The sequence below is a fragment of the Lissotriton helveticus genome, chromosome 3_1 (genome assembly GCF_964261635.1).
Source record: "Lissotriton helveticus chromosome 3_1, aLisHel1.1, whole genome shotgun sequence".
Classification (NCBI taxonomy): Eukaryota; Metazoa; Chordata; class Amphibia; order Caudata; family Salamandridae; genus Lissotriton; species Lissotriton helveticus.
Genome location: NC_136061.1, coordinates 1836720726 through 1836738862, shown reverse-complemented (window position 1 = coordinate 1836738862; position 18137 = coordinate 1836720726). Strand labels below are relative to the sequence as shown.

Sequence of the window (18137 nt, the reverse complement as noted above, 5' to 3'; positions counted from 1 at the left end):
TGCTGTTATCCTCACATTCGAAGACCAATGTATTATTCCTCAGCTGTAAACTCGAGATTTATGATCAAGGAGAACTGTGTTGTTACCATGCTGGAAAACGGATCACCTGTAAATGATTTGCCCTCTGGTTTTGAAAACATACTTCAGAGAGCGCTGCAGTTATGCCAGAGTGAAAAAAGAGCTGCTAAATCCCAATCGATCCATCCCGGCTCATGAGCATAACTTGAAAATCTGCAAATGTGGGCGCTTAATTCACAAATGAGAGTCGTGAGATCAGAATGGAGATGGAATTAATGCCTGCTGAAAGTCGTGGAATGAGTAATGGGTCGGGCACTCAAACGCACCCTCATCCACCCATCCACTCGCAAAAGCCAATGCATACACTCATCCACATGCACATTCACTCCCAAGAGCATACCCATGCATACACTCATTCACAGCACGCAGTCACAAGTAGACATATATTCCTACAGATACACATGCAACAGCATTCAACAAACACTTACCAGGCCACAATAGTTAAGCAAAAAGAAAAAAGGTGTCAGTGGTTTCTGAAGTCTTAAGGGAAAGAAGGGACTGATGGAAGATCTTACCATCTCCTCTCAATGGCTGACATTGTCATCGGTAAGCCAGTGAGGGGATGATCTTCCCTAATTCTTCAATGAGTGAGTTGGGGTCAGTGAGAATCACCGACCCCCACCCCACTATGTTACAAGGCGTAAGCACCCAGGTCTGATTCTAACGACGCTCCCCCTTGTCATGCGGGAGAGGACCTCACTGAGCATTGCTGGGCTGGTGAGGTCATGTGCTTAGGGCTGTGAAATCGTCTGCCAGGAAAAGCTTGGTTGAGGCTGTCAAGCGCCTGTGCATTAGCACAGGCAAAATGCCTGGCTGCGTGACCCCGACATGGTGAGCGTCTGTTACCCTCACACTCATCATGCTTTAAAAAAGGGAGGGGGTGGAGCCCAGAGCCCTGGAGCCCTTAATGACAGGGTGCCCCTGGCTGGTAGCAAACCTGCTAGAACTAAATGTACTAGAGATCTGTTTGATACACTTACAAGTATCCAGAATTCGTCTTGCTGAATTTTTATTTTTCAAACTTAAGCACATGTGCTTTCATTTCAAAGTGATAAAAATGATAAATATGCTTTTATTTAAATGATTAGAAATACTTTCTTTCCATATTACTCGAAAAGCCATACGCCAGCACGTGTTTCACCAAATGGCTCCTGCAGGGTAATTTTATTTAAGGTGCGATGTCACATCAAAGTTATTTCTATTTTACCAGAATTATTATTGCTCAATTCCAATGTAAAGAAAAGTGCCAATGGTGTTGGCTAATAGGCTAAAATCACTGATCCTTTCTCCATTCACCACTTTCAGTTGGGCTTTGTCCTGGGTAGATTGTCAAGGAAACATCTTTAGATTTTCAGCTAAACCTACTGCAGACCTTAAGTGAACTCACTTGCCACCTTTCAAGACAAGTATGTCATGACAAGATACTGGTGCTCTGGAAGGTACGGCGGGATGGCATGGGGTGGGGGGCGGGATCAGTAATTGAAGAAATATTGACGCACAGAGCTACGATTGCTGCGGTTTTCTATTATACAGAAAATCACAACTAGTTGGGAAAATACGTGTCAGGCTGGGAACATCACCTGACTCGCTCCTGTGCTGAGTTTCTCTAAAGAAAGATCCAAGCAGATCTACACAATAATATGAGTGAAAACAAAATACCACCTGCATGGTAACCTCACTATTTCCATAGGTGTGTGTGACACAGCGCAGCACATGGCCACTTTCTGCAGTCATCATTGCTCCGTTCTATGGTGACAGCGATACGTGGCACTTAGGGCCGGACTGGGAACTGAAAGCAGCCCTGGCATATTTTGACAGACCAACCCTCATCTGGCGTGTAGCGAGCGAGCCGGATCACTGCTAGGGGGATTTGGGGGGGGTTCTCCCCCCAAGATAATTTTGGAAAAAGACAGACCAAAATGGTGAATTCCCCCTCGCTTGACTGCATGGCCTTACCTTTGGCCTCCCTCCCCTGCGGTCACGTTTCACCTCTTCCACATCGTGCCCCTCTCTTCAATCTCAGCCCTGGCATACTCACAATATGCACTATTTTGCTTTTGGACACCCCCACCCACTACTCTGTCATCTCTGCCATCCCTCACCCACTGTTGTAGTATCTCACTTCTGGCTCCAGTCTCCCCTTTCACCTATGGTCCTCCCCTGCTTATCACCTCTGACATCCTTATACAAGTATCCTCGTCACAAATCTGATTCTCTCACCCTGACCACCGTCTGCCTAGTTTTAAATTTCATTCCTGCTCCATGCACTCGCAGCCCTCTGTCACATCTTGTCCCTTCACCCCTTGCTGCCCAGTCTTACAAAGCGCTACTTCAAGTGATTTTCTTTTAGTACTAATTAGAAGTCATTTTGTTATATTTATCTTAGTTTGGACTTTCTACTCTGATGTATTATAGGAGAAATTGTCTGATTCCTTTTTTCATCTGATTGCATTTTTAATAATTGTATTTGAAATGTACCCTTTATAATCTTACAAAAGAAAATACATAATAAGAAATAATAACTTTCTGATAAAAAGAACTTCCCGTGTTGCTTTCCTTTTGTTCATTTGATTATTTTTTGGAGTAAAAAAGAATCAATATCAGACATCAATTTAGTTTGCCGGGTTTTAATAATCGTAAATAATCCGAGGTCTGAGAACCAATTAGTTGTAATAAATTACCTTGCTGGCATTTTTTTGACTCACTGTCGCCTCAACCAGCGCTGTATTGTCCCCATATTAAGCTCTTCATGCTGTCCCATTTCACACCTTGGACCCTTGCACTCATTGCTGCCTCTCTTCTGCCGTACTAACCTTTGTGTCCTGTCCTGCCCCATTTGCTGCTGTAGCTGCCTCTCACTCTGACCCCCCCTGTAGCCATGTGTCTTGCATGGGCCATCCCGTGTCACCCTTTCCCATCCCTAGACCCCAGCTGTCCATTGATCTGTCTCACCTTTTCCCCCCTGCTGTGCAGTGTCACCTCTGCTAATGCACTACTGCCTCTTCTCACTTCTGGGGCCCGTGGCCTCCTGCTGTGCATTGTAAGTAACAGTTACATAAGTAGGAGAACGAACATCGCCTAAAAACAATATCTGAGCGCTGATGGGAGCTACATTGCTCACAAATAACAAAAACACATTAAAAATCCCCACAACCCGTTTTCCAAGCGGACCTTTTTAAATAAACAACACGCAAAAACTTCATCTGTTCTTCTATGAGTATTGTGTAAGTACCAGAGCAGCACAAAGTGATGCAAGAAAAACAGTTTCATACAGCACTTAAAAAAGGCGCTGTGAGCTAAATTAATGTTCTGTTACTTTGGATTCATAAGCACACGGTTACCCTTTGGCCTCCAGGCGCTACTATTCTTGACATCTGATCCTCTCCAACCCGGGAACAGCACATCCACAACTGCTGAAAATAGTGCTTCCACAAAGGATACAGCACTATCACGAGGCACGAGCTGCAGCAGGGCCGGGTCCACAGCGTATTTAGATCGCTCTAAGGGCCCATGCGCAATAAGGGTCATGGCACAATCTTAAACAGTGTAGCTGTGCCATTTCGCTTATTAGCGACAATTCGGCGCTGTATCCTTCACATTGCTGCTAGAGGCCCCAATTAAGAGAAATCGCTTTTTGGGAAGTTCTGTCAGGAGGGCAAAATTATTTTAGTGCTCGTGTGAGCACCAGGAACGGAACTGCTTTTCGGCTCAACTGTTACACCACCAATAATATGATATTTATAATTCGTATTTCATGTTTACACAGTGCTGAAGCCTCGAAGGTCGGTGCTGTAACTATTAATGGAACCACTCTATGATACATCGGATTGAGCGTTGCCAATGCCCGAACTGGCCATTGCGGGTACCGGGCAATCCCCCGGTGGGCCGCTAGGGTGGGGGCTGGTTTTTGGCCCTAGGGGCCGTTTTTGTTACAGGGCCGTTTTTGCAGCATAGCTGCAAAATCGGCCCTGTAACAAATTCGGCCGAAAACCGGCCCCGGCAAAGAGCTCGGTGGCACCCCCAGGGGGCCGGTTGAGCACTTTGCCAGGGCTGGTTTTGGTTCTCAGTCCTGCCCTGGCGTTGCCCTCTGCCCTGACTCACATGCTGTGGGGAGCAGACAGCCAGGGGAGCTAGAAATAATTAAATTGTGCCTCTGTCTCAGTCGTATCTGGGATGCCTCAGCAGCAGCCATGCACACTTTTAACTGCACGAGCCTCAATGCGCATGCGGCATGACCCAGCAGGCCCACCCTAAGGGTGAACTGAAGAGTGGCGCGCAGACGCGGCAGCGCAGGAGACATCTGCGCACTGCAGCACCTCCTCCTGATTATTAAATTCACCTGGCTGCGTCGTGACTCGGACAGTGCACAACTGTAGTTGTGTTTTTCGGAGCGGAGACATGGAGTAGTAGTCTGTCAGAGACAGTCAGACTAGCCTGTGTCTGTCTGACTCACGTCAAGTCATGGACTGAAAACAAAAGCGAACTCCTGCCCAAAAAAAACCGGCCCCACCCCATCCCGCCCACCAGGGGATTGCCCGGTGCCCTGAATTACCAGTCCGGCCCTAGTGGCACTGACTAGGACCACAGGGTCAGCAATGACCTTTCAGTACCTGCGGCCAGTCCGTACTGGGAGACAGCACTGGGAATGATGCTGACGTGCTCATTAAAGTCTAACTCCCTAAGAAATTGCTTCTTCCTCTCCAGGTCCCTAGATGACACCCATGTCCGAGAGACAGTGGACCCCATGCAGCATAACCAGCTTCTAATTCCTGGGCTGCCATCTGCCCCTCCTGACCCTAGCTCGTGCTAGCCTTCAGTGGAGGCTGCCTGGAGCTACCTGGGTGGTGGTTTCACCTTTTTAGCTCCTCACCGAAGCAAACGAATGAAGGTCTGGCAGTGCCCTCCTACACCCCCTGATCAGGAGGGACAAACACTGAACCTTGAACCATCCATCATGCCCCGGGTGAGCCAGGAGGCACCCGCTGCACCTGTGTGATGGGAGGTCCAGCAGCATCCAATGTCTGTGCCACCTCAGCCAATGTGTGGGTAAAATGCATCAGAGAATAAAATGTATTTACTGTAACACAATAAATTAGCTGACTGTGCCTAAAGGTAATGACATCTCCAGACTGATGTGCAAAAGGAGCATTAGCCCTCCTCATCCCTCAGACAGGCGAGACTGCAGCACTCATGGCGTGCATCTTAGGTTATACAACGCTGAAGAATAGTATATGTCACAGACATAGTGCGGCAAAAGGAAGCAGCTATTTTAGAGCTGCACAGCGGCATGCAGTTACGTGTGCAGCCAATCAGAAGCCATAGTTTTTTCCCTTTCTTCTGGTACACCCTTTTTAGTGACAGAAATAGTAAATATTGCAGCCATTGCAATAGTCAGCCGATTTTGCTATTTTTTCGTGAATCGCGAAATGCTGGAGAGTCTGTCTAATTGCAAAAACAATAGCTGGCTTTACTAGGTGGAAATTATTGAGGCTTTCTCTATGGAAAATGGCACACCCTGTTAAAATGACAGTGGCACCAATTTCAACTATATCTTTGAGATACTGGTTTGAAAGATCCACAGAAACCTGCTTCATGAGTTGATCGCCTTATACAAGCTTATGTACGGGGTGATAATCAGTTGAGGCTCCACATGTCTTAAAGGTATGCAACAATGACTGTTTAAGATGGATAGGGGGTCCTACTAAGAGAGCAACAGCATTCACAAATTATGAGGCTCTAGAATGGGTATACAGCAAAAGTGAGCCTCCACATGTAGCAGACAACGTATTATTGCATACCGTGTTTCCACCTGGAACTCAGTACAACTATTTTAAAACTCAATGCTCTTTGTAACTTTAATTTTCATCTTTAATGTAATTCTGATTGCATTGCGGGCCGTGCATTCTATTTGCATGATTGGAATCTTATCTTAGGCAATTTCTTACAAGATAGCCTTGTTAAATTCTTTCACTCCCTCAAACAAGAATTTAACTTAATGGATGCCCATGAAAAGTCGTATCTCCAGATGTTTCATTACTGAAGGAGGTGTCTACAACCTGGAATGTCTGCACTGTGTGACTCACTATATTTTTCTCACCTTAAAATGTGGGGGTGTTATTGTGGAGTGGTTTCATACCTTTGCAGGACTCTAATTTGAGATTATCATCCAGGACTGACAGTAGAGGGGCTGGAAATGTCTTGGTGAACCACACTTCAAAATTTGTTCTCTGAGGGAGACATGTTTGAACTGCTGTACTGCATAATTGGGACTTGAGAGAAGCTTGTCAAACACCTATTAAGAGTGGTTCATTGCGGCACTGGTCACCACTTTGTCTCCACAAGGAATTCCTGTGTCGACATTGCGTCCTTTGGAGGATCAACATTCGAAATTCATTGTGGTTCTGCAACGCACTGAATATAGATTAATACAATTTTGAAAGTATTGTGTAACTTGAACATTATGTTCTCCACCCCTCTTATCGGATGACATGTCAGATTCCATAACCGGCACAGATCATGGGTCAGATTCCATAACCGGCACAGATCATGGTCTCTGCGGATGTCACAAAAGTATGCACTCTACATAGATGGAAATTCCACATCCTCTGTCATAAGAGCATGGTGACCGGAAATGGGAAACATCCTTTACGACGCAACTTTTACCACGCAGTGCCTTTACAACGCAGGTATTTCAACGCAAGTCATTACAACGAATTGCGCTGGAGGGCGCTCTAAGATAGGTAATAGTTTAATTTACTATCCAACACCTTCCCTACTATCCACGGGGACTGGAGTTGGAATAGTAAATTAAACTATTAAGTATCCAGCACCCCCCAACGCAAGTTGTTGTAACGACTTGCGTTGAAAAACCTGCGTTGTAAAAGCATGCGTGGTAAAAGCATGCGTTGTAACAACGTACATTCACCGGAAATGGTCAGTAGACACCTATGCAAGGCTGAGTCACAAAATGAAAGGTTAGTTGCAAAAGTCTGAGAACCTCTAAGGAACATCTCTAACAGCCAAAAGATGCCTAATTAATAAGTATATTGTAGTACTAAAGCATTCTACTGATTGGGAAAGTTTAACAACACCGTTTGATAAAAGGTTCTTAGTAAATATTCCATTAATCCAGTTCTTGTCTAACTTCTTCAGTCTTTATTCTTTATGTATGTTTTTTATCATTTCCTCAGTTTGATAATAACACAAACAGCAGCCAACACGTGTTTGTAGAGATTGACTTACTCATGGCTTCTAAAGATTAACGCCCCTTTTAGGATGGCAGTCCATCGGCCACCCTATCTGTTCTGGGACCGGCTGCCAGTGGTGCGGCGGTCCCGCACTGCCAATTAGGATGCGCCCGCCACCCTGGCGGTCGCATCCTGCATATTCAACATTTTGGCAGGTGGTGCTGTAAGCAACACCCGCCACAATGTTGAAAATGCATGTTGTGCATTGGCATGATCTACTAGACAAGCACTGAGCGGTGCCTGCCACTTTGTGAATGCCAATGTAGGGCGGTACCATGGCTATCCCCCACCCCCCACACCCTTGGGGGCCCGCAATGGGCCCCCCAAAGTAAACTCTGCATGCCTTTCCATGGCGGAGTCTCCGCCATGGAAAGGCATTTCACCGCCATCATCATAATGGCACCGCCACCATATTCTCCTTTTCCGCCCGGCAGGCAATCATGACGATTGCCTACCGGCAGAAAAGCAGCAGGTGGTCTTTCCGTCCGCCACGGTACCCCCTGCCATGCTAATGTGGTGGGAGGTAAATGGCCGTCTGGCTGGGTGTTTAGGCGGGCGGATCGCCTCCGCCGGTCGGGCGGTGGCTATCCGCCCGCCATGCTAGTAGGCCTTTAAATATGTCGACTTCCATGAGCATCTTGTAATGAATCTGACAATTTGGGGAGGATCTAACTTCCATTTTCAATTTTGTTTTACAGATCCACTTTAGGTTCCTTGCTATATAAGTGTGATGCTTGCGAGCTGGCTAAGGATGTCGGGGGACTGAGTTTGGATTGAAATTATGAGTTAATGCTGGAAACAAAGATTTCTAGAAATCCTGATGAGTGGGTCTCTGCGAAACTCATGTTGGGGAGCATGGATGGGCTGAGTGATTTGCCCCTCGTCCCTCTTTGGTTCACTTAGAATGGGGGAAGAAGGAAGAGGTTACTGTGCAGGGGTTCATAAAGCAGAGAGTGTACTATACACTGGGCCTGCACAGTAGCTCATACTGTACAGAGGGTTCATACTTTGGGATTGTTTCATACTCTACTGGGCCTTCTCACTGCAAAAGATCTCATATTGTATGTCAGATCATAATATGCAAAAGGTGCATATTGCACTTGGGCTCATTCTGTATAAGATGTTCTTACTATGCAGGACCTCATAGTATGTACATGCCTATACAGTATTAGGGGCTCATAATGTGCAAAGGTGCCCTAACACTCCCTTAAGGATCAATCTACTCTATCTTTTCCCAGACAGACTGATTTGAACCCAGCAATTCACAGGACTGGAAACATAATAAAATATTTAATAATTATCTTTGGTATTTAAGGTGAAACATAAATGGGAAGTCAACACCACTAGACTGTTAATTGCCCCACTATCTTTCTCACTTCGTTTCTACCCCAAACTTTCATTGATTCCTGTACACATTTGACATCAACTTCTGCGGTGCAGAGACAGAATATCGAATCAAAAATATCGAGTTGCACAAATATCGAGTTGCAAATATCGTGGGTAAGAAATATCGACAGCAAGAATATCGTGGTAAAGAATATCGACTTAAGGTAAGTAATATCGATTTGAAAAATTGTGAAGTGTTTAATATCGTTTGCAAAAATATAGTTGTTAAAAATATTGTTTGTTTATTAATGTTATGTATTTTAGTATATATTTTATTTGTATGTGTTGTATATTTTTTTGTATAAGAATTGTTTTTTTTTTAAATACGTGTTAAATTTTTTGTAGTTCCTACATTTTTCTATTTGTACTTTGCGTTTTTAGTTCCATAGTGGGTTGTGGGTTTATAGGGGAGTAATTTTTTTTTAATTGAGATGTTATATTGTTAAAATGTGTAAAATAATTTATTATTCATTAATTGGTTATTAATTATGGTAATTGTGTAATTAGGTTCAGGTGTGTGTTCTGGTGTTTATAGGTGTTAAGGGTGGGAAGTAATTTAATTACTTAATATATAGTTGTTAATAAATGTTAATATTTTGGGTCATTTGTTATTTTTTTGTCTGTTGTTTTCACTTTTAAAGGGTAAAGGGTGTTATTAAATAAATTGTAATTACTTTATTATTAGTTATTAATAGTAATTATTTTTATTTTATAAATACGTTTTAATTGTGTTTTATTATTTTACAGTTTAATTTGTGTGTGTGTTGTGGATATCATAGTGTTAAAGTGTGTGTAGTCAATTAATGTTTATTCATTTTTTATTAAGAAAATATTTTAAATTGATTATTAATTATGTTAAGTTTTTTGAGGAAATTTATTAGAAATGTTAAAGTGTTCTGTTATTGGTGTGGTGTTATAGGGTAGAAATTCAATAAATACATATGAATTGATTAATGTATTTGTAAAGAATTTCTAGTTTAAAAGATTTTTTTTATAAATGTATTTATTTTTTGATTTCTTGTATTATTTGTATGTTTTTTATATGTAACTAATATTATAATATTATTTCTTTTTATATATTTAAATTATTTGTTTTTTCAATTTACAATAATTTTCATTTATTTTTATGATTGTTTTATATATGTTTTTGTTTTAACTGTTTGAGTGTGAATAGTAATTTTTGTTTCTTACTTATACAACACTTTCTATAATATTGCACTCACTGGAGTGGGAATAGTTATTTATACCTCTCCGCTATCCAGCACTTTCCCTGCTGTTGCACTCACTGGATTGGGAATAGTATTTTTCCCCACTCCACCATCCAACACTTTCCCTACTGTTGCACTCACTGGTGTTGAAATAGTAATTGTTACCCCTCCGCTATCCAGCACTGTCCCTACTGTTGCACTCACTGGAGTTGGAAAAGTAATTTTTAAACCTCCGCCATCCAACACGTTCTCTATTGTTGCACTTACGGGAGTGGGAATAGTAATTTATACCCCTCGGCTATCCAACACTTTCTCCACTGTTGCACTCACTGGAGAGGAAATAGTATTTTTCACTTCTATGCTATCCATCACTTTCCCTAATTTTGCATTCACTGGAGTGGGAATAAAAATGTTTACCTCTCCGCTATCCAACAGTTATTCTACTGTTGCATTCAGTGGAGTGGGAATAGTAATTTGTACCCCTCCGCTATTCAATACTTTCCCTACTGTTGCACTCTTTGGCGTGGGAATAGTAATTTTTTTCCCCTCCGCAATCCAAAACTTTCTCTACTGTTGCTCTCACTGGAGTGGGAACAGTAATTGTTAGCCCTCCACTGTCCAACACTATTCCTACTGTTGCACTCTTTGGAGTGGGAATAGCCATTTTTGCTGCTCCTCCCCTATCCAACACTTGTTGCATTCTTTGGAGTGGGAATAGAAATGTTTTTCCCTCAGCTATCCAACACTTTCCCTACTGTTGCTCTCACTGGAGTGGGAATAGTCATTTTACCCCTCTGCTATCTTAACTTTCCCTACTGTTGCACTAACTGGAGTTGGAATAGTACATTTAATTATTTTGCTATCCAACACTTTCCCTACTGTTGCACTGTTTGTATTAGGAAATTTAGGTTTAAATATTTCTTTTTTGTTTATAATCAATTGTATTGGTTTTATTGAGCAAACAAAAAGTAAGCACAAAACATTTCAAAATAATATAAATCATTTCCGCAGAAAGCATTTCAAGATACAGGTAGATTATTGATTGAGCGATCCACCTAGACAGAAGGGCAGTATATATAAATATGGGAGTGTGTGAGGGATACATTCAGCCCAGTTGATTTGGCCATTTGCCCTAAATCCTGTTGTATTTGGCTGGGCATCCACAAGCTTCGAATAAGGGTTCTTCTTGAGCGGCGTACCAATCCACCCCTCGGAACCATTTTGCTATACCCGAGGGTTTGAACTGCACCCAGGCCGCTGCAATGTCGCATTTGGCCACAGCAATTGCTGTCCCGAGTAACAATTTGTCTGATCTAGAGCCATCTAGGCTGTCCAATACCCCAAGAATAAGACGTAAGAGGTCATGGGGGACCTGCCAGTCCGAGATCTGCATGAGTTCAGACTCTATCCCTGTCCAGTATGAAGTAAGAATGGGGCATGTCCACACCATGTGATAGAAATCTGCTGGTGCATGGCCGCAACGTGTACAACACGGGGAGGGACACAGTCCTGCTTTATGTTAGCGTGCTCGGGTAAGGTAAGCCATGTGCAAGTAGTAGAGCTGAGTTAGACGAAGTTTGGCCGAGGTCACAATTGTTTTGGGAGCCATAAGGGCATTGTGCCAATCCTTCTCCTCCAGGGGGCCCAGCCATCCCTCCCAGCGAGTACGGAGCAGGTCAAGGTTTGTCGGGCTGTTGCTGAACAGGGTGCTGTATATCCGAGACACCCCTCCCCTACCCAGGTTCCCCATCATGACTTGGGCCACCAGTGGGCTGAATTCAGGGAGTGACGTGCCAGGTGAGATATGTGCATTAAGGGCGTGGCACATTGTAAATATTTGTAAAATTGGGAGGTGTGTAGGGTGTAGCATTTCTGTAAGTCGGGGAAGGCCCTAATATGATCCCTTACCCAAACCAGCCTAGGAGAGATATCCCTATATGGTCCCAATGTCTGAATCCCATGAGGGTGGCTACTTCCGTTAAACATGGGCCATGCCAGAGAGGTGTGTGTTGGCTCAATCGTTTATCCCACCGCGTGTGCCGCAGGGCTGTGCGCCAGGCCACGGGCACTGCTCTGGTTATCTATGGTATTGTTGTGGGTATTGGGGTCCCGTATAAATATGATTGTATTTGGGGGAAGTCCAGGTCCCTGAGCTCTGTCTTGTAGGCCGGGTCAGACCACCCCCCGGTGAACCAGTCGTGGATGACGAGGAGTCTGGTAGCTTAGTGGTATAGGTGGAGATTGGTCATGCCCATGCCTCCGTCAAAAGGTGGGATTCTGCAACGGGCGAGGGCAACACGTGGTCTGTTCCTGCCCCACAGAAACCTTGTTATCACCCCAACCATCTCCTTACACCAACTGCTCAGAAGATGGAAGGTAGTGTTCTGGATGATATATAGGAAGCAGGGGAGGATCATCATTTTAAACAACACCACCCTCCCAAGAGGGTTGAGTGGTAGAGCCTGCCATCGTTTGAGGTCGGCCTTGGCTTTCTTGACCAGAGGGGTGATGTCCAGAGCCCATTCCATCTCCAGGAGCAAGGCCACCCATATCCCTAGGTATTTGAATGATTGTTGCCTGATGGGGATGGTCGATTGCCAATCGAAGCATTCCCTGGAGGAATGGAGGAGGACAAGGGTGGATTTAGCCGGGTTAGGCCAGAGGCCAGAGACATTTTCAAAGACTTGGAGCAGTTTGGGTCATCTAGGGCCAGAGTTAGCTGGGTCTGCCAGGAAAAGCAGGACATCGTACGCGTACAGGACAATCTTGTCAACGTGATGGTGTCCCCAAGTCCAGCCCTGGACCCGGTGATTGTCCCGATTGAGGCAGGCCAAGGGTTTCATCGCTAGCGTTAATAGTAGGGATCAGAGGGGCACCCATGTCGTGTCCCTCTCTGGACCGGGAATGCCTTCGAGAGGGCACCATTGGTAAGAAATCTGGCTCTGGGATTGGAGTAGAGGACTCGGATGAGTAGTCAGAATTGGTGGCCAAAGCCCATTGCCTGAAGGACATTGTCCAAATACTGCCAGTGTACCGTATCAAAAGCTTTTTGGAAATCGACGAGGAGGTCAGGTACGGTATGAGGAGCAGGCAGTGTGCTAGGGTGAGGTGTAGGCGCCTTAGGCAATGTCTGGTGCCACAGTTTAGCATGAAGCCACATTGATCTGGGTGGACCGGCTTGTGTAGGAGGAGGTGGAGTCGTTGGGCAGAGACTGTGGGGTATATTTTCATTTCGGTATTAATTAGATAGATCGGGTGGTAATCTGCACATACGGGGAGGGCAGTTGGGTCTTGGGGATCACAACAATAGTTTCCACATCCGTTTTGGAGTTGGAAGGAGCCCACTTTGGCAACATGTTGATAGAGCTCAATGAGGTGGGGAACCAACAGGTCCCTGTAAGCCACAAATGATTCTTGCGGAAAGCTGTCCGGCCTCGGCGTTTTTCTGACTTCCAGCAGGGAGATGGCACAGTGTATCTCCTCTGGTGTAAAGGTGAGATCTAATTCCGTAGTTTCCACCTCATTGAGGCAAGGGAGTTGGGTCTCCGACTGGCCTAACATATCTGAGAGGGTGCCCTCTGGTTCAAGGGCGGAGTAGAGCCAGGCACAGTAATCCGCAAATGCCTGTGCGATTGCTGGCGACGTGCGGTGACTGTTGCCCGAGACGTCTCGGACTTCAGGTATGATCCTGTTAGCTAATGGGTAGGAAATTATAGTGTGCAACAACATCCCATTTTTATCACCGAAGCCATATACTCGGGTCACCAAGGAGTGCCATAACATCATGGCCGAGTCAAGTGAGATTTGCCTAATTTCTTCTCGAATAGCCGCGAGCTGCCAGTCCTGGCGAAGGTCAGAGGCCCAAAGGAGGGCTGTCACCAGCCATGTGGCTTGGTCCTCAATGCGGGTCAGGCGGTCATTCCGTGCTGCCCGTTTCATGTGTACCTGGCCTCTAGCCACTTCCCGGATAGTGGCTTTACTGGTCTCCCAGAGAGTAGCCGGGGAGGGAACCGAACTCTGATTAGTAAGGAAATAATTATTTAGTTCCACCTCTATTGCTTTCTTGACCTCCTTGTCCTGTAAGAACCAAGTGTTCAACCGCGATGGCATCCGACTGGTGTTTGAGGGCCCACCCAAGCGCAAAGTGTAGATATTTTTAATTGTTTGATGTTTTCATTTATTAAATATTTTTTTTTTATATTTTACATTATTGATATATGTATTTTATTTGTATATATTTTTAACATTTTAAAATAAATTAAAGACAATGGTATAATAAATATTTTAGAGTAAATATATATATATATATGTATTAATTTTTATGTGTGTGTTTATCTTTTTTTAAATAAGTTTATTTGTTTTATTTTGTTAAAATGTATATTAAGTTCAATTTTTTGTGGAAATTAATATTAATATTCAAAATATTCAAAATATATTATTTTATGTTATATATATTTAAATTGATTGTCTTAACTCTATATTTTTTACATCAATATTTTTTATTCAATATTTTTGTACTTATCTGTGTAGGTATGGGAGTCAATGTTTTTGTGGTCTATATTCTTTTTCCAATATTTTGAACATCAATATTTTGTCATCGATATTCAACCCACTTCTGCACCAGACTACTTCTATTGTCTGTTTGTACTTTCTTCTGCCACTCCTCAACCATTACACACCTATCTAATATTTCTCAGTCTCCAACAGCCAGCCCCCTTCATGGGTGCGAGAGGTTAAACTTAATGCCACTTAACTGTAAAGGTTAGCAGCCATCACACGTACCTGGGGCGGAAATGTGCTAGACCTAGCCTCTCCATATCAAAGAGCGTTACAACAAAAATTAATTGAGCAGGATAAATTAAAAGGAGGGCAGGAATCGAAGATGTCATGGATGACCGCTGCTACAGCAAAATCTTATGCAACAGTGCCTAGAACACTTTGCATTCAAGAGTGGAAAGGACCATACAAGGGTGGGACTAACAGAGCCAAGAGAAGATGAAAGCAACCAAATGAAAAAGGAGAGATGCAGAGCAGCAAGAAAAAGGACAGTGGTGAGACTTAAAACAATGAAAGATGAGACAGAAACTAAGGAACAGAGAGCAAGAATTCAGACAGGTAATTAGAGGGAGAATAAGATTGGGTTGAGGAGAAAAGAGTAAAGAAAAGAGTTAGGGAGGAGGCTTGGAAAGAGGTAAATACAGTAGAGGAAAGAGGGGGGTCACATGGGAAAGAATGATAAATAAGAAGGTGTATGATAAGGAAGAAGGCTACAAATGAGACAGTCTAGGAAAGAGTAGAAAGGTGGAAAAAGAGAGGCTAACCAGTGGTTATCAAGAGATGAAAACTGAGGAGACTGGGGAGAAGTAGAGAGAAAATGAATGGACAGAGTGGAAAAGAAAGGGAGAAAGAGTTACAGTCAAGGGAAAACAATAGGTGGACAGGAGTAGGACCGAAGTGGAAAAAGATTGTCAGAGCAATAAAAAGAGGAAAGGTAAATGCATGTAGTATAGGGATAGAAAGAGGAGATTGTAAGAGACAGACATAGGAGTAATAGAGAAAATCTGGAACAGAGGTGGAGCATTGATAAAGAAGCAGATATGGTCAGAATGGAAAGGGGATAGAGAAATAAATATGGTGAGTGGGGAAGATAAAAGTTGAATGGACAGAGAGAAAAGGAGAAATAGAAAGAGGAAAGGAGAGGGAGAATAATGGGGGCAGGTTGGAATACAGAGAGGTGAGGAGAAGAAGAGACAGGACGAGAACCAATACTCTCTGTGCAGTGGGTGAAGCCAGTAGTGGAAGTGGGACAACCCACAAGTGGCACTGGTTGGCCACATCCTATCCAACGAAAAGAGGACTGGCAGTTATGTTTTACAAAGTAAGCAAGCACTGGTTAGACCAATTAACTTTAACAGTTGCTTAGAGTACCACATTGTTACATGTAGTGACTCTGTTACAATGAGAGTTCCAATGTTGGATGCAAATGTGAGAGTTCCTTTAGTATAAACACGCAATGAGGCTGTGAGAGCACACCAGGGAGATTATTAATATACTTACATATGACAAATCAATATTGTTCTGGTTTTGAATATGCCTGAACACCGGGGTTTCCTTATACTACAGATGTTCTAATGAATGTTTATTTGAAGGCACAGAAAACTGAATGCACAATACTCACCGGCTGGCAGTCAGTAATGCAGCTGATAGGCTCACATTTCACCATGTTCAGTTGGGTGCCTGTGTCCTTCTCGTTGGTACAGTTACAGAGGTTACAGGGGTCATTGTCTGCAGGAACAGGAGATAAAGGCTGCCAGGGGACAAGGAAAAACATATTATCTTCACAATTTAATGTTGATAAGCTGTAATATCCTGTGTGTCTGCATTCCTTGTGTGGGTGATTTGGTTTCTGGAACGCTGAGAGTGAATTATTTATTAGAATGTTGCTGTGTGATATTGAGTGGAAGCTAGGAGATGGGGCAGTAGAAAGGATTATGGAGCCCTGACAGCCTCTACCTGCAGTTGCTTCAACTTATGGGCCTAACATAAAATTAAGAACTGAGCTACAGGAGTCGCTCACTGTAGGAAGACCTGCTTTCTGACTTCAACATTTTAATGAGATGTTAAGGATCTGTGTGAACATGCAGCAAGATTCTGATGACAGGAAACATTTATGCCAGTGGAGGAGGTATCATGAGAAGGCAGATGGCGCTGTAACAATGGAGGACTAGTTTGGGTTTGACCAACCTCAAAAGCAAAAGGCAAGTGGTTTTAGCTAAAGCTGCTGGGTAGAGAAGCCCAGTGAGGATGGGCAATATCTGGCAAGGACACGGAGCCAGCTGGGTTGAGTTATAAACGTAGGTGATGTTGTCCCATGAATTGTCCTAGTCTTAAAGGACAATGTTATGCATACAGTGCAACAGGGACATTGCTGGCGAGATGGTGTTGTGCAGAAAGTGCTGTGGAGAAAGTGGGGAGATGCAAGAAATCTCCTTTACAGTCAGCATAACTCTGAAATACTCCATGGAGCTTTAGGCAGTGATAAATGTAAGGGTAATGGTGACATGAGGAGCAGTGTTAGTGAACGAGCAGTATGATTTCTCAATAAAGGTGACTGAGCCACAGGCTACTTCATGCCTTTGGAGGTTCCTGTGTGCAGTTTAAATATTTTATGACACCCAGCAACCTGAGACTCGAACCGTTAATGGGGTTCCAGCTTGCTCTTTGGTAAAGGCATTGGACTGTGGTCTTGTGACAATCAGCAGCACAGGTAAGGTGTTTTTTCCTTCACTCATTCATTTACTTTTAATTCCATGTGGAGCATAGTTAGCAGCTTTGGGAAGGGTATGAATTCCCATCTGCCTGTTGTGGCGTAGAAACATGTTGGTTGTGAGTGTCCAAGTGTTTTGGATGTGGGGAAGACTGTACCCTTTCGTTAGAGATAGGAGTATAGTACACTTGTTTGTGAGTTGGTGCAAACTGGGGTCAGAGTAATACCCTGTCGCTAGACGTTGTATGGAGCAGTACCCCATGGTATGCTAAACTGGGGAAGAGTAGTACTTTGTCATGTGAGAATTCAGAGGAGAATCCCTGTAATGTGCCAAAGTGGGAGAGAGTATAACCATGTTGTGAGATGATGCTGCAATGCACAAGAAGAGACTTACAAGGTTATAAGATGTTGCAAGGGGAAATAGCCCTTGAAGTGAACATGTGGGGGAAATGTAGTGTCCCTTGGCGTTGCGGCTGGCAGCCAGAACATTTGCCTGAATGTGGTCTGGGACCAACTGTCTTTCTCTACTGTGTTGTGTTTGAATGGTAGTGTTTAATGTAGCTATTGTGTTTTGTAGGTGAGTACTTCTTTGCCAGCTGATGAAGTCTGGTGTTAGCGGTTGGTTTGTCAAATTGCTATAGGGTTTGTTATGTTGTGTCAACACATTTTGAATCTACTGTGGCTGTCATGGTGTTCAGAAGATGTCCCAACCTTTTATTTTATACTTTTTATTTATACTCCAGAGGGAGTGGCACTGGATTCAGATTAAGTGCTTCCTCAGCCTTGCTCTTGATCATCTTCGTTGTGATGAGGTAATGTAACTAGGTGTTAGGCTTGTTTTAGTTCTAAGCTGCACATTTGTGAATAGATGTTTGGTGGAATGAATTATCCTTCTGGTATTGTGTATGTTGCATGTGAGAGATGGAGAAAGTGTGGGAATTTGTTCACATT

The 18137-nt window shown here is 43.7% G+C and overlaps 1 protein-coding gene across 1 annotated transcript in view; it reads right to left on the bottom strand.

Moving 5' to 3' along the window:
• Nucleotides 1–18137, bottom strand: part of LOC144823881 (mucin-2-like) — a 1553567-nt gene that overhangs the window by 179187 nt on the left and 1356243 nt on the right. Inside the window, exon 37 of the mRNA XM_078682769.1 lies at nucleotides 16098–16226. Within this exon, the coding sequence (XP_078538895.1) occupies nucleotides 16098–16226 (129 nt within the window). The remainder of the gene's footprint in view (nucleotides 1–16097; nucleotides 16227–18137) is intronic.